Here is a 17,274-nt window from a genome sequence, read left to right as displayed (position 1 = left end):
GTTATGAACGTTTTGCAAATCCTGTTTGGAACTTTTTTTAATGTTCACCTGGCTCCTGAGATTGATGTACATCAGAAATCCACTGATGACCGTTCTGAAGCTGTACACGATAAGAAGAGTTGGTGAGAAGGCTGCAGCAGCTGGCCATTAGAATGAGAGTGTTTCCAAACAGTTTATTGTGGACTCAGGTTTGCTCAAGAGTGCAAGTTTTGTGCAGAGTCCACACGAGTCTATCCTCAACAAAATGCAGCCCCATACTATTTTCCCACTTAAACTGGATGCATCATTTGTGCAGAAAATCCAATAAATCACCGCTGCCAGCACTATCAGAAAAATGGTAAATCCCAAATTTTGGGAGGGGAGGGGAACACATAATATGGGATGCAGGAAAACATGAGGTCTCATTTTATTTTATTGTTTATCATTACCTTTATATCCCACCTTTACATAAAGGAGCTCAAAGATGTGTTTTATCACAATGACCCTGCAAGGCAGGTTAAGTTGAAAGACAGTCGCTGGCCCAATGTTGCTCAGGCAGTTTCATGACTTGACTGGGGATATGAACTTGGGTACTAAGCCCAGCTTGGATGAGGATGACATCATGTGGATGCTGTGAAAATGCTACCTGCATGAGCTGCACCAAGTCCACAGTAATCTGTGGTGTGGAAGGGCCTTGGGTGAAAGCTCCCCATGCATATAGCTGTTTCCCCTAAGTAATCATTGCAATATCATCAGTCACTAGCTGCATGCCTTCATAATCATAAGCTTTTCTTATATTTGGACAGCTTCCATTTTATTCCCAATAGCTTTGTGCTTTTCTTGGCCCACATCTGCAAATTCTTACGTGTCCTTTCGTCCTCCAGAGACGAGAAGTCGCAAAGACGGTTTTCTGCCTAGTTGTCATCTTTGCCCTTTGCTGGTTTCCTCTCCATTTGAGCCGGATCTTGAAGCAAATGTTGTATTCCGAAAAAGACCCTAAAAGATGTGAATTGCTCAGGTATGGTTTTAAATTTGGGTTGTATGTAATGTGCTGAGGGGGCAGGTGAATAGAGTAGCCTGAGAAGCCAATTGGCGTCAGCGCATGTGCAACTGTGGAAATGGGTACTTGAAAGCTACTTGTTTTACATTTCATGCAAGATGGTTGGTGGGGCATTATTGGTTCGACTCCATATTGCTTTGCCCACGTGTCTCTACTTCTTTATTGCTTCTAGTCAAACAATTGAATCGATTCCTCCCTGATTAGCTATGTCAGCAGGATTTAGTGCAGACTGTAAAAAAGCAGACATCTCTTTTCCGCAGATCATTATCCAGGTCACACAGAAGCATTTCTTATTATTCCTAGTATTATTTATAGAGCCATCAGTGTACATCGCGCTTCGTAATGTGGCACATTTGGATGTCGAAACGCCGCTGTGTGTAGCCAAACCTGAAGCTCATCATATCCAGGGGAAAATGTGGAAAGCGCTCCATCTATGAAGTGCTTGAAGACACGCACAATATTGTGGCTCCAGACACACATTTCGTGAAAGGAAACATAAAAGCACATAATAATATTACATCGCAATTGGCCTTCAACTGCTTGCAGTCAGACACTGAAAAATAAAGGCACACCCAAGGGATCACTGCGTTCCTTTGCAGTCGCCAAGATGCTTGCATGAACTTGTCCTGTTCAAATAGTTTATTTTAAAATACCCTCTTTTTATCTTATAATAATGGGAATTAAAAGGCTAGGTCAGGTTTTCACATCCCAGAGCATACTTTATCTGGCCCTGTTTTATTTCTTAATTATTTCACATATTTATATACAACTCGATATTCAGGATTTCTAAGTGGTGTACAGATTTATATTTTAAAAACCCAACCCCAAACTCTGAGCTCTTGCTGTTGCCGATGCTCTCCATCTTTCTCTTCTAACCCCTTACTGTCGTTAGCACAGGGTTACAGTGGTACCTCGGGTTACATACGCTTCAGGTTACAGACACTTCAGGTTACAGACTCTGCTAACCCAGAAATAGTACCTCGGGTTAAGAACTTTGCTTCAGGATGAGAACAGAAATCGCACGGTGGCAGTGTGGCAGCAGCGGGAGGCCCCATTAGCTAAAGTGGTGCTTCAGGTTAAGAACAGTTTCAGCTTAAGAACTGACCTCCGGAATGAATTAAGTATGTAACCAGAGGTACCACTGTATTTATCTAATGAGGGTTGTAGCCAATGGTTATGCACACAAAAGGTAACTTGCACAAGCTTTCCCTTCTCTTCCCCTCTTGTAGCCCTGAAAAGCCTCTCCAGGGTATTGGGTTACCTGCTGAAGAGCATGGACTGTTTCGCATGGCACTAGCTCATGATCCATCTACTTGATTTTGTACAACAAGACCCACTTGCTTATTTATTTATTTATTTATTTATTTATTTATTTATTTATTTATCTATCTATCTATCTATCTATCTGACTTATTTGTCACTTGCTACGAAAACATCTCTGAGTGACTTTAAAAAGATCATAACATCATAACATAACATAACATAACATAACATAACAACATTACATAAGACATTAAGTACCCCATAAGAGGCCCAGAAAAACTGCAAAAAAACTTTCATTGCACATTGCATTTCACCAATACACAGCAACCTTTACAGTGGTACCTCGGGTTATGTACTAAATTCGTTCCGGAGGTCCATTCTTAACCTGAAACTGTTCTTAACCTGAAGCACCACTTTAGCTAATGGGGCCTCCTGCTGCTGCCACGCTGCCGGAGCACAATTTCTGTTCTCATCCTGAAGCAAAGTTCTTAACTCGAGGTACTATTTCTGGGTTAGCGGAGTCTGTAACCTGAAGCGTATGTAACCCGAGGTACCACTGTATTATAGTCCACCAAATGCCTGGGAGAAGAAATATGCTTTTACCTAGCGCTGAAAGGTTTTAAATGCTGGCACCAAGCTCTGTGCAAGTTCTCCACAGCTGACAGACACTTCTTAATACTAATTTATGCATGTGTCACAGTCTAACTTCAAACAGGACACATATTCTGTATGATCATATTTTTTGCTAGGTAGGTACCCAAGAAGGGATTTCACAAAGCTATATGTAATACGCTCCCAGAATGAAAAAGATTTTAATGTTTTGCTTTCTTTTTTAACCCTAGCTTTTTGTTGACACTCGATTATATCGGCATGAATTTAGCGACCATAAATTCCTGCATAAACCCTATAGCACTCTATTTTGTCAGCAAGAAGTTCAAAAACTGTTTCCAGGTAAGGATTGTGATGTATTATAAAGAAGGAAATTAAGCTGTCAAAATATGCATCTAAGGGAGAAAATGTGAAAGAGTAGCATTATTTCTTCCCATCCACTGATTGGTCACATAACCAATGGGAGACCCATGAGAATCTTTTAGTCATAACGCATGAAACGATCCACTCATGCAACATTCAGCAACATTTGCCTGAGCTTGTTATTGTTTGCCTATATGTTATTCCTGAAAGGCATTTAGCAAAATTTAGAATACCGTGCCTCCCTTTTAGGCATTTGATTGGGGAGGTGAGTGTACTGAGGGATTTATTCCACAGGGCAATAGAATTTTGTGCTTTTATGAATTCTGTGGTCACTTCACAGATTATTACTTCTGGTGCAGAAATTTATGGTAAAAAAAGTTGTAGCATGGCTCTCAGTTGGCTCTTCAGTAAATGAGCAGGAGTTAAGAACTTGAGCTTCTTGATTCCACACTACAGATTTTGACCTCAACTTTACACTGGAGGATTGTAAATTCACCCACATCCTTTCCTTTGTAAGATACAGCTTCCCATAGAGAAAATCCACTCCCGAGCTTTTCATAAAGAGCTAAAGTGAAGGGGACCCCAGGAATGTTGCCTATCATGTCCAGACTGTGCCCAGTGTAATCAAATCAGTCTTTGCCTATTTCTTCTGCAATTTAGTCCGCTTGACTTGTCCGCCTGATTCCTTCTGCTGTCAGATTTCATAACAAAGAGGATAATCCTCTTTTCACCAACCACTTACTTCTGTTCAAGTAAGCCAGCCTCCTCAATCTTGAGGAACCTGTTTCATTTGGTGGGAGAGAGAATTAGCTGAAATGCTAATCACATTCGTGCATGTTGTTTGTGAAAGTATCCCCTGTGATTTGATTGGTAGTTACGTGTTCACAAGGGCCATATTTTCAAATCTTCCCACTACAACAAAGCCATAGCTGTCAACTTTTCCCTTTTTTTAAGGGAAATTCTCTTATTCCGAATAGGATTCCTTGCAAGAAAAGGGAAAAGTTGACCGCTATGAACAAAGCTCTCCAGGATGAACAGCAACAGGGATTGATATAGAAGTATAGGAAGGATGAGTAAATAACAGCATGCATGTTTTATATTGCAATCTATATGAATATGGTGAAACAGATAAGATACAAAGTTAGGTGGACTAAAGCTCACTGAAACCAATGAGCTTAAATGTGGCCCAATCTCTATTCAGCTTATGGCATTAATTCTTTGGTATGCTTATTTGGAGATCTTTTAATAGTAAACCAATAAATATTGGTCCAGCTGGTATGCAGGAATGTCTTGAACAGCTTACTCAGGAAAAGCTAATATTGAATTCAATACTTTGACCAAATTGGGACTGTAGAATCCAGGCCCTGATGTACTTACAGAGTGACTCAATTCAGACATTGCACCAAACCATGACTAAGAAAGCTTACTTATGATATGATGTGATGTTTGTATTGACATACCATGGTCTATGGTTGACTAGCAAACCAGAAACAGACACCATATTCTGAAGTAGTTTTGCAAACCATGGTTTGTGCTAACTGTGATTTGGTGTAATGTCTAAATGGGCAAACGGCGATTGCAGCTACTGCTTTGCCTCCAGAGAATGCAATGTCATTAAGACAAGGGTGACCTTCTGACATTGTCTTCTAAGAAGATATAAAATGGAGGTACTTAATTAGACTTGTCTAACCTGTTGTTTTTGACTACAACACCCTGATTGTAATCTTTAACCTCTGGTCCTGTTGGCTTGGGCTGGTGGAGCTTTTGTCTAAAACATCTACAGAGCATGAGATTGGGGAAGGTTGCTCTAAACCATGGTTTGCATGCTGTACATTTAGAAGTTGAAGCCATGGTTTGGGTTCCAAACTATGGTTGGTGCAAACCATGGTTTAGCATGTTGTCTGAAATAAGCCTATATTTAGTATAATAAGAAAAAACAATCCAGTATTTTAGAAATCTAATTCTGCCCCTGCCCTGGAAGCTTCTGCTCTCCACTGAAGACAGGGGATGATCCTTCATAAAGGAATGGAGTATTAACATTGTTTGGAATCTTTCTCTTGCCAGTCATGCTTTGGTTGTAAGTGCTACCAGACAGGGAGTCAAGTATCATCTGTTCCTATGAACGGAACAAGTATTCAGTGGAAAAACAACGAACTGAACAATCACTACACAGAACGGAGCATCCACAAAGACAGCTTAAACTGACGTTTGGTGGAGACTGCACTTTGCGATGGGCGAAAGCAAAAACGGTGTACTGCAGCTTTATGAACAGAAAAACGATCTGGGATTCAATAAGCACATTTCATTTGAAGGTTCAGTGCCCTAGCACTTAAGTCCAAAGATGACCAAAGCGTCCACAAGTGAAGCTCTGTACAGATTTCTAAATGGTAGCAAGAAAGCTTTGCCCTCCCCCTTACAAAGAAATTCATATTTTGGTGAAAACAAGAAGAATCTGCACAGTGTCCTGCAAACTATCTGCAGACTCCAGGTGGACATTCTCAGTAAGTGTATTGCGCATGCTGCCATTTTGAAGAATTTTCTAAGTCACTGTGAGTCATGATGGAATTGTTTTGAAAGACTGACAAAATGTAGGACCTAGAGATGTTCCCATTCTCTTGACATGAGATAGTTTAGTAAGTGTATTCCACATTTTAAAGCATGTTCAGCCAGAAGCCTTTTTAATAGCAGGGGCCAGTGAGGCAGTGCAGGCTTCCATTGTCCTCCTGGCTTTCCAACACAGCAGGTCACTGATGTTACCAAGAGGGGAGGAATGAGGCAAAAAGAGCTTGGTGCAGTACAGTACCTGGCAATGGGGGCATCAGATTCGCCCCACTGCCCCACGCAACACTGCAGCAGTTTCCCCATGCCTTTCCCATTCCCTCTCAGTAAGCCGGAAGAAATGACGCATTGACGGGATAATTGTCTTTTGTGTACATTGTTAGATGCTTAGGACACAAACTCAGGGCCAAAAGGTACTGAAATAAAAGAGATATGCAGACTTCTTATGAACCAGGTATATTTGCATATATCAATCAGCAAAAATGTGAAATCACATTTCAAGACCCATTTGCTAGCCATGTTTTCATTTTTCTTATTTGACGATGAGCCTTATACTCTAATCATTCCCAAACTTGGGTCTCCAGCTGCTGTTGGACCCAGTGGTCAGGGATGAGGGAATTGTAGTTGAAAAACAGCTGAAGACCCAGGTTTGGTAAGCCCTGCTCTAATCTGATAGAATCTGTTATGGGGGAAATCAAAATGGGAATGCCACAGTACTTCTAATTTCTATCATGAAACAAGTGGAAGCGAGAGACTTTTGCAAATCACCTCAGTCTGCTTTCTGTCCACCCTACCTAAAGAGTTCCATAAGATTGCCTTCTGAGGCTGTGCTCTCTAGACTCTCATTAAATCAAATGTGCTTTGCTAGTGCCAGAGAAGGGGCTTTTATTGTGGCAGTACCAATATGTGCTTTTACGGTTGCAATCCTATGCACATTTGTGTTAAGAGTAAGTCTCCGTGGGACACCTCTGAGTAGGTATGCATAGGACTGCATAGTAAACATTTGAAAACATTTTAATTCTGTGAATAGCATTATGAAAACATTTATTCAGGAGTTATTAACTTTTGTATGCTGCCCTGCATACTTGTTTGAAACTGCTTTTTATCTTAATCTTTTTTCTGCTTTCATGGTTGTATTTTTAAGTTGCCTTGTAATTATTTTTTTTAAGACAGGGAATTAAAGTTTAAATAACTATATACACATGCACTTTCCCTACACTGTTTTTCCTATTTAAATTAACTGCTTAAGGCTGCTCAGACTGCTCTGGGGTTCCTGTACATTTCCCCCCATGGGTCAAAGAGCAGCATTGGAGCGTCTATTTAGATAGGGAAAACAGCTCAGGCAGGAAAGTTAAACCTCCCTTCTCCAAGACTGTGCTCCTATTCTAGTTTGGTGCTGCCTATGCCTGCTCTGAACTTAAAAATCTGGAGGCCCTGATAGCAGCCTCCCCCCAATTTAATTTAGTTGCACCCTAATCCACCAGTTCAGCCCAGCTCATATGAGTATTGTAACATGAATGGGGAACATGCATCCAAGCATGCCTTGGCAAAATATTGTTTTTGTGGCCAAATCCCTCATGGTGGAAAACCAGGGTGAGTGATGGTGGGGTTGATTTAGACTAGATTGAAATTTGCACAAGGCTTCTTAATAAAAATAAAACAAGAAAAAATCCCTAACAAATACAAGGAACTCCTGAAAGTAAGTCCATTGTAAAAGCATTTTCTATATCCTTCTTTGCTCCTGTTGTTTGTGCATCAAAATCCCCTTTTGAGTACAACAGTGATAGAAAAAAAATTGCTATCTCCACATTGCTTTAGACCATGCAGTATTTCAGTTTTGCTACAAACCATTCTGCTCCCCTCGGTTTTGCAGTACATATCCAGCTCACAATGGCTCCAGATCTTATTGTCTGATATGTGAGTCCTATTAGCTTTAGTGGGATATACAAATAAGTAATGAAGGTTGCAGCCAATATGTTCGGAATTGCACAGGGAAATCCTGAAATCAGTCCCAACTGTTATTACCTCTTTTGCACATGAGTTGGCGGGGGGGGGGGTTGGTCACTTCAGGCATATTCCATTGTTCGGAATTCATTTGCAACAATTATAAATCAGCCAGACCACTGCTGTTGGCAATGTAGCATTTTAAAGGTGTTAAATTTTGATATCTTATCAGTTTCCCACTTTGAATTGATGTATGTTGCCTTGAGCATCTCCTGAAGGAACCGGCAACTCACAAATACAATAACAACAAAAAAGTGATATTTGAATCCGTGTAACTGCATAATAACATCCTCATCATTGTCATAACCTCTACCATGTGGCAGGGGTTCTTTTTGGCTGCTATTGCCATACAGGTAGCATTTTATTAGCCATCAAAATGTATTACATCTAGCAGTGTAGTATACAATATGCATGCTACAGGAAAACTGCCAGGAGATTCATAGCACCTGTGATGCCTAGCTGAGGAAAATAGCCATGTGAATCTGAACATTCAGCTGAATTTCAAGTGGAAGACACAATTCTGTGCATAATTTACTAAGTCAGATGCAAATCAATGGCTGGCCTAACTTTGTGTTGGGTTTAGGCCAAAGTGCCTACAGTTAAATCTGCTAAACAATTCCGAAAAGCTTTACAGATAGAGTGTAATATTGTAATATGTATGTATGTATGTATGTATATATATTTAACTATCCTGTGTAAATGTCTATGTATTTTTATGAGTGCTTATTTTCATGGCTTCTGTCTGTTTGTATACATATGTATATGTTCATGATTTCAAGCAAAATAGTAATGTGTAATTTTTAATAGGAACAAAAGTTTTTAAAAATTGTATTCTAAACAGCCTACACATAACACTGTAGGAATATAAATATCCTTATATAGTGACATAAATAACTTTTTCTGGTTCCGAGACAGTGGAGTCAACTTCAGTGTCAATATGACAGGACGTGCAATGTGCTAACAATTTGATTTCTCTAGAGAGCCATTTATACTCCTGATTTTACCACTTCACATTGCAGTGGTTTACTAGAGCCATGAGTAGAGTGAAATATTTGATTTTTCATTCCCCCCTCCTCCTTTCCTCAGCCCTTTGAAAGCCTGCATTTCCATTACCACAATTCAGGAAACCATATTTCTGTTACCACATTTCTAATTGTAATAAAAGGACTGTATATTCTTCGTGCTCCTTTCTCAGCAGCATAATTATTCTTATTATGAGCTGGCCCTGTCGCTGGGCAGAGAGAGGCAGCTGCCTCAAGTGCAGAATGCTGGAGTGCTGTTCCTCCTAGCTGTTTGCTTGGGTTAGTCTACGCTGTGAGCCCTAAGCAAAGCAGATGCCCTCAGTGGAGGATCACCAGTGTTGAAGTAGGATTCAGCTGCTAGTCCGATTGTCTTCTGTGCTTGGAATGGGGATGGGACAACAACCCGTCCTTCAGTGGAAAAGCGTCTTGGTTCTACCCTGTTAATATGCATTCCCTTTATTTCCAATATTCAAAGGTAAGTACTATCTAATATATAGCCAAAATGACAGTAGCCCCACACAAGAGAGTGGTAGCAGCAGGCTCAGGGAAACTTGAAGTACACAAAATATTTAATGAGCATGCTCATTAGCCATGGAATCTACTAGATACTTCCTAATCACGGTCTTGGGGCAGCAGCAGACAAAATGCAGGTTCATACAAGCACCATTGTAGTCTCCCACTAGCTCAGCCTATGCCATAATCTTCTTCCCTGCCCTGCCCTGCCCATTTTGCTGCACACATGGTACCTAGGAAGCAGGGCCACAAAAATCAAAGCTAAATGTGTCCAATTTGCAGCCGCAGCTCAGTGGAAAATCACAAGCTCGGTATAGCATACACAAATAAACCTATATGAAGCCTTGACTCTGGTATCACAGTCGAGAGACACAAATCTGAGGCAACACCACAATATATCCTTATTCAGATAACTGACACAATTATGCCCCAGAATGTTTACCATATTAGTTTGGCTTGATTGCCACCGCCTACTGGTTTTCTCCCACCTCATACTGTTCTGCTTAATTTATCACATCAGCACCAATGAGGGATGAAGGGAAACAGAAAAACATTGACCCGTTAGGACCATCTCCCCTCACTTTTGTTTATGATCTTAATTGTTAGTTGCAGACTCTCCCCCATTATGAGCTATGTGGAGAACCCACTAGTCCCCTACACTGTGTGCTTGGCCCACCAGGAAAACAACTAAGGTGAGTAACAAAGTGTGGCTGTTCCATCTACCAACCATGAGAAGAAGACAGCTGAAAGAGTAAGAGCATTTACTGAACATGGACAGTGGAAGAGAGATTTCTGCAAGCAACAAAAACAAAAATGGGGTTGCCATTCTTTATGTATATGTAAGTACAGGTTCTGAAATGGCTTTATTTATATTAATATCCATTATTTATTGTAGTTATGTCCCACTTTTCAATCAAGGATGGGTCTCAAAGTGGCTTGCAAAAAGGTGCAAACATAAAGGAATGTGTGACACAGCCATACAATCTTCTCTAGTCCCTGGCAATGGAAGTCCAGCTTCCAGGCACCATATGTTGCTAGGCTTCAACTCCCATTAGCCTCAGTGAGCATGGCCAGTGGGCAGAGAAAAGGAAATTTTAATCCAAAAACATCTAGAGGGCCACAGATTCCCCATTCCTGCTTTGGAGGGAGAAGAAGAAGAAGAGTTTGGATTTGATATCCCGCTTTATCACTACCCGAAGGAGTCTCAAAGCGGCTAACATTCTCCTTTCCCTTCCTCTCCCACAACAAACACTCTGTAAGGCGAGTGGGGCTGAGAGACTTCAGAGAAGTGTGACTAGCCCAAGGTCACCCAGCAGCTGCATGTGGAGGAGCGGAGACGCAAACCCGGTTCCCCAGATTACGAGTCTATCGCTCTTAACCACTACACCACACTGGCTCTCAATGGAGGGAGAAGGCAGAAAGAATATGGGGCTGGCTGGTGGTAAAGATACTATCCCATGGAAGCAAACCTTACATTGATCTATTTAGGCTATTTAGGATCTATTTAGGCTAAGATATCTTCAAAAATATATTTAAAACAGTTGGTCTTGTACAAAAGAAGACTCCTTCTACAATGTACTTTACCCAATGTACTTTGGGTAAGGACCATAGCTTAGTAATCCATGGGAAAGCTCCAAGTTCAGTCCCTGGCATCTCCAGTAGGGCTGGAGGAGACTCCAAAGCAAAACCTGGGAGAGCTACTGGCAGGCAGTGTGTATACAATACTGAGCTTGATGGTCCAATGGTCTGACTCAGCTTCCTTTTGTTCCTATGGTCTGACTCAGTAGTATAAGGCAGCTTCCCTTGTTCCTAACACTATTGACATAAAAACAAAGACAGTCGAAGCATTAAAATCAAATATGATGGTATTCTAGAAGTACAATTTTTTGTAAAGTCAAATAGAGTGATCTCTCCCAAAATGACACCATCTGTTAAGTGTCTACTTGCCTTGCCTCACATAATCCCACTAAGGGAACTGTACCATTGCAAACACGGATCAGCAGTTATCTCTTAATTTGCGCCTTTTCGGCCTATTAAAAAGGGCAGATATTTTTACAATTGGTGGGGCACACGTAAGACACCATAAAGAAGGGGCTTGACAAATCTTGATACAATACACAGATGCCATGTGTACCACTGAAGAAGCCGAAAGAGGGGGTGATCTAAAAATGTAGGTCAACTGCTTTTTCTCTAGAGAAAGATGAAAAGTGAACTGACCTCCGAAACCTCAGTCAACTGTCAGCAAGATTTCTCTCTCCCTCCATGTAGACATGATTGCTGTTGAAATCAATTGCTGCTTGATTCACACTTTCACAGCTTTATGCGTTACAGCAGTCACTGTTAGTCTCCAGTGGCTGTTCTGTACAAAAATATATCAAAATTCCACTTCCCACTGGAATTCTATGCACACTGCACAAATGTACTTGGCTATGCTGGAATTCCAAACCAACCTACTTTTTGAGGTTGCTGCTCCTTAAAGAGTTCTTTAGCATTCTTTCAGGGGGGAAAAATAGTTTCAGAAAATTGCTCCATTGGTTTTCCCGCCATTTTTGACTGTTTTCCGAAATCGTTTCAGAAAGTTCCTCAAACAGCTGGAAAAAGCATAACGTTTAACCAAAGTTTGGTAAATTGTTGAGAAGTGAGTCTTGAGAAGAATATGTTAACTTATCCTCTTTCAAAAGAAATGAATAATGGCCTCCAGTTTCATAGATAAAACATTTCCTGTCACTTATTTTACAATTTATACCCCCATGGCAGTAGACTGATACCTTTTCTTCTTATACCCTGTGTTGAGAAAGTAGTGAACTGTCCACACCCGGCTAGACATAACATCCTGCCAGCAAACATCTCACAATCACAAACATCTGTTATGTACCTATTTCACAATCCCCCTTCTTTTATGGTTTGCTTAACTACCAGAAGCAGACTGCAGCTGCCCCTCATCTTTCCAAAGCAGGCCAAGCAGAGACATTTATTAGCTAGATAAAGAAAAACTCAAACTCCCCTCCCCATGATGCATAATCCCTTCTTTTGCCTCAAATGAAAAGCAGTTCTATTCAGAGATTTCTTTGTTTTAAGTCATTTTAAAAGCCCCACTCGATCTGCTTGCCTTTATTCACAATGGTGACTGTTCTGTATAATAATAGATCAGCATCCACAATAATGCCTAACAAAACGATGTAAAATAAGATAGAGAATACAACATGTAGCACATATATATCTAAAGTCAACAATTGACCTCATTTTACTTTCTTTCCACACTTCTCATACCACACCCTGTGCCTTAAAAAGAAGGATCTAGTTTTTTGCCCTCTCTCTCTTAATCACATTACTCTCCTCTCAGTCACGCTGCTGAGATAATGGATACATTTGAAATAATCAGGTCTGTCTCCATTAAGCAGCTGCAGGCAGTTTCTTGACCCACAAGCAACAGGACAGCACTTGTCATTGTCCTTCCCATAGAGTGAACACATGGGTTTGCATTCATTTGTTCTTCTTGCCTAGTATCATCTACAAAAGTGTTTTGTTTTTCTTTTAACTGCCTCAGTAATTTTATACTTGTTTATATTAATTCCCAATTGGCATATTGCTGTCCTATTTATGCGGCTAAGAGCAATTGTTTTGGAGTTCTGTGCTTGAACTTTTGCCATCCTGAATGTTTTGGTGTGGTGTCATCTGTAAACTTTGCCACCCCATTGCTCACCCCTGACTCCAGATCATTTAGGACTGTTCTAGGGGACACTTGGCTGGCTGGCTGAAGTCATCTATTATGCTAATGGAGACAAAAATGAGTCGCACCATGCAAAGCAGGCAAGGATCAAGTTCCAAAAACTGAAACTGAAGGTCAGAAGGGCCAGGAACAAGTTGTGTAGCCGAGACAGGCAAGTAGTGTGAGTAAAGGAAGCAACAGCAAGGCAAGCTACTAAGTGTGAAGGATGGCTCTTAAGTTATTTTTTTATCTGTTTTCATGAACCAGGATTGGTTCTTTGGCTCAGCTGACTGAATGCAGCCTAGGTGGTCCCTTTGAGGAACATGGTTCAACCACCAGCTTGATAGCTCATACAGTGTTCAGAGATAGCTCATAGGGTGTTCCAGACACCCTAAATAGCATTGGTTCCATTACAGATCCTTGGAAAAACCTGTTGCTTACTTTTGTCCATTGTGAGAAATGACAATTTATTTTTCTCCATTGCTTCCTGTTCTTTAACCAGCTACTACTCCCCATTAGCAGTTGTCCTTACTGTTTACCCAGGAGATTTTGGTAGGGGACTTCATCAAAGGTTTTTGTGAAGTCCAAGAAGTTTGTTTTGTTCTGTACAGGATTGTTATCAATGCAGACAAATTCAAGATCTTTCTGCTTTAAGCATAGCCATTAAAAAGAACCCCTTTTAAGAATTTTTACCTGAATCACACTACAGAAGAATTCTGGAAAGACAAGTTGTTGGAAAGACGGGGGAGAACAAAATGGCTAATGTGGACATGTATTTTATATTAGCTTTGCAAAGATGTGCAGAGAATACCATGAAAACTTGTGCATTTGATTAACTGTAAGCATTCATTATGGAATAAAATGATGAAACAGACATTTTTGAACAGAAGCATAGGCAAACATGGAGCTATATGATGGTGAAAATAGACTTTGATCCTTGTAAATGTAGAAACAGCACTGTGGCTGGAAGACATTCATCTTACTAAACATATCCCTAGAAGCTGCTTTTTCTGAGATTACTCACGACCGAAAAATAGTTTTGAGGAATCAAGAAAATAATTTTTAAAAACTTTCTGCAATAGCAGTGTTGATTAGCATATGAGGGTATTTGTGGGTGCCTGCATTGACTTATTTGCTTTTGTGCTGGAGACTAAAGACATCTATAAAAGACACTAAAACTGGGCCTCCGGAAAAATAAATGTCTTTAATATTTTTAAGTGGCCTGTTGGGCCTCCTGAGTCTTTCTGACACATCATTCTCAGACCAAATACTGACTGGAATGCTGCCAAATAGCTCTTTTCCCACAAAACTTTAATAAACTTTGAGTGAAAACTGGAATTCAGTCATTCTGTTCCCAGAAGAAATCCTGATCTTGTTTCTCACTGAGGTGGCAAGCTGTGCCTGGGCTGTCCCATGTTAGGTATAGACTCCTATGACTGAACGTTGCTCCATACGAAAAGGTCCCTGTATGCAGGAAGCTGGCATGTTACAGAGCAGGCAAAGGGAGAACCCTTCATCTTCCTGACATCTGGCTTTCTTTGTGAAGGAGCATTCAGTTAAATGATAGGAGTCCCAACCTGTAATATGACATGGTGCACCCCAGACACAGATTAACATCTCAGTGAAAACTCTTCTGGAAGCCATTTTCTTGTGGGGACAAGAGATGGGGTAGAGGTTTTATAAAATAAAATCACAAAAATAGTTGATATAGTTTTAAAACACCTCAGTTGAAAAAATTCCAGTTGAGCATCAGCATAAATAAAGAAGTATTCCAAGATACTTTAAGGTTTCCCATATCAGAAGAAAACCAAACTAGCGGCTTTCACTGATGCAGCATTTTACCATATTTTCTTTCTAATACTCAAAAAAAGTTCACTAGTTTTACATAATTGCTTTGCAAAGGTGTGAATGTACCTTCTATAGCTTCTTTATTTTAAAAGGTCATTAATCACATGAAAGACAGGATTTCCTTCAATACCTTTAGATTTTTATATGGCAAGCAAAATACATACTTTTCTTGTATTAAAACACTAGTAATGGTACTTGTATTAAAAATTGACCACAATTAAATATATCCAAAAGGCTATAATCAGCTTTAAAGTCTCACGGGCTTTTAAGTTTCTCTACAAGAGATAATTGAAGAACATTTTTTTTCCTGAACTACTTTGATGTCAATTATTACAATCATCATTTACAGGTAATAAAAGTGAAAAAGCTATCATCCCCATGTATCTGGTGACTCAGGACTAGCCCAAGACATTTTGCTCTCTGAGGTGGAGCGACAAATGGCGTGCTTCCCCTCCCCCCCTTACAAGCCAATGTCGTGTATGGTATCCAAAGCTAGTCCATTTATTTTGGCACCTGAAGTAGAACGTTCCACAAACACCTCTTCCACTCCCAACTTCCTAAGCCAAACTGGCAACCCTGTCATTTTATGTATAGAATGTTTCCAGACTGCTAGCTGAATATTGCTTCAACACCAGTGGTGGTGTACTCCATGGCAAATGAGTGCAGCAAGCTAGCTTGGGGGTCTTAGAATAGGTCACGTGTAACACACACCTCTCATCCAAAACTGGGCTGCTGCAGCGGTACCTTCCACATCACCAGAGGTGCCACCTTCTCTGGAGGACTGAGGGGGCCCAAAGCAACATCAAGATATCACGTGCATGACGTCAGGACATCTGAACATTGAGGGGCTCCCCACAGTGCCTCAGCCCCCAGGAGCTTGCGCCCTTGCACACCATCTAGCATCCACTGCCAGAGGTGGCTGCCTCACTGTCTAATAATGGGTAGGCAAACTAAGGCCTGGGGGCCGGATCTGGCCTAATCACCTTCTAAATCCAGCCTGCGGACGGTCTGGAAATCAGTATTTTTACATGAGTAGAATGTGCCCTTTTATTTAAAATGCATCTATGGGTTATTTGTGGGGCATAGGACTTTGTTCATTCCCCCCCCTTCAAAATACAGTCTGGCCCCCCAGAAGGTCTGAGGGACAGTGGACCAGCCCCCTGCTGAAAAAGTTTGCTGACCCCTGGTCTAACAGTAGGGCTGGCCCTGGGAGTAAAAATGCAACAATAACAAGTACAGTCAAACCTCAGTTTTCGAACATCTCGACTGCCGAACGTTTCAGAAGCTGAACGCCGAAAACCTGGAAGTGAATGCTTCCGTTTTCAAATGCACCTTGGAAGTCAAATGGCTTATGAGGCATGTTTCTCAATTTTCCCCATTGAACTTGTTGACAGCCCTTTGATCCTCAGTTTTCTAACATTTTGGAAGTTGAAGGGACTTCTGGAACGGATTACGTTCGAAAACCGAGGTTCCACTGTAATTTACTGCCCTTTCATGAGGCAGCTGCCCATGTAATGGTAGCTCTGACCCTGTGTACACTGAAGGAGGTTTCCACATATAGCCCTAGCTGTACAGGCAGTTGTGGTTACAAATGTGTGCTGTTCATGTGTGATTCTCCAATCTCATCCAACAGTTTGTGTGGGTGGGAAGGGGCACATATATAACGCTGTGAAATAAATTACAAGTACTCAAATCACCTTTTGGGGAAGAATATTTGGTTCAGCTATTGCCCATACCTACCTAGCAGCTTATTTGGCAGGACTTTGCACATGCATTGTTGAATGGGACCCTCCTCCATCTTTAGTGATAAGAGATTCAAAAAGCTATCTTGGTGGATCCACGGTTAAGGAAAAGGTGGTAAACAGGCAAGGCCGGAACCCCTGTAAATTTCCTGGACCTGTCAATGCAGAACATTTCTGAAGCCACCCTACTTTAGCTGTTTTACATCATAAAAGAAAATCTTAAGCAGTTCTAACCAAATTAAAACGAATCTGTAGCTGCTCCCTTTAAGACACCTAATCCAGGATTAATAATTATGTAAAGCTTCCTTGCTTTCAATAGGCCATAAGTTGGCCCTGCAGATATTGTGGGACACCAGCTCCCATCAGTCCCAGCCAATAGCAATAGATGATGAGAGTTGGTGGTTCAACAACATCTGGGGGATCAGAGCTTATCCATTTAAGCTCTACTTGTATATTTGTAGTCTCTCATCCAAAGGAAACTTACCAAATTTATCTTGACCTAACACCAGTGTTTTCACTACAAACATTAAGAGTAATCCCTGGAACTGGAACTGGAACTAATGCAATGAGAAATGTGACAATCAGAACTTGTTTTTAGAAAGA

The 17,274-nt window shown here is 40.8% G+C and overlaps 1 protein-coding gene across 1 annotated transcript in view; it reads left to right on the top strand.

The window, feature by feature from the left end:
• EDNRA (endothelin receptor type A) overlaps positions 1 to 9,020 on the top strand; it is a 28,805-nt gene extending 19,785 nt beyond the window's left edge. The window contains exons 6-8 of the mRNA XM_053403177.1: positions 864 to 997; positions 3,145 to 3,253; positions 5,339 to 9,020. Of these exons, the coding sequence (XP_053259152.1) occupies positions 864 to 997; positions 3,145 to 3,253; positions 5,339 to 5,479 (384 nt within the window). The 3' untranslated portion in view covers positions 5,480 to 9,020. The remainder of the gene's footprint in view (positions 1 to 863; positions 998 to 3,144; positions 3,254 to 5,338) is intronic.
• The last annotated feature ends 8,254 nt before the right edge of the window (positions 9,021 to 17,274 follow it).

Source organism: Podarcis raffonei, chromosome 9, assembly GCF_027172205.1.
Source record: "Podarcis raffonei isolate rPodRaf1 chromosome 9, rPodRaf1.pri, whole genome shotgun sequence".
Lineage (NCBI taxonomy): Eukaryota > Metazoa > Chordata > Lepidosauria > Squamata > Lacertidae > Podarcis > Podarcis raffonei.
The sequence above is the reverse complement of the archived record's forward strand: the minus strand, read 5'-3'. Positions and strand labels throughout refer to the sequence as shown.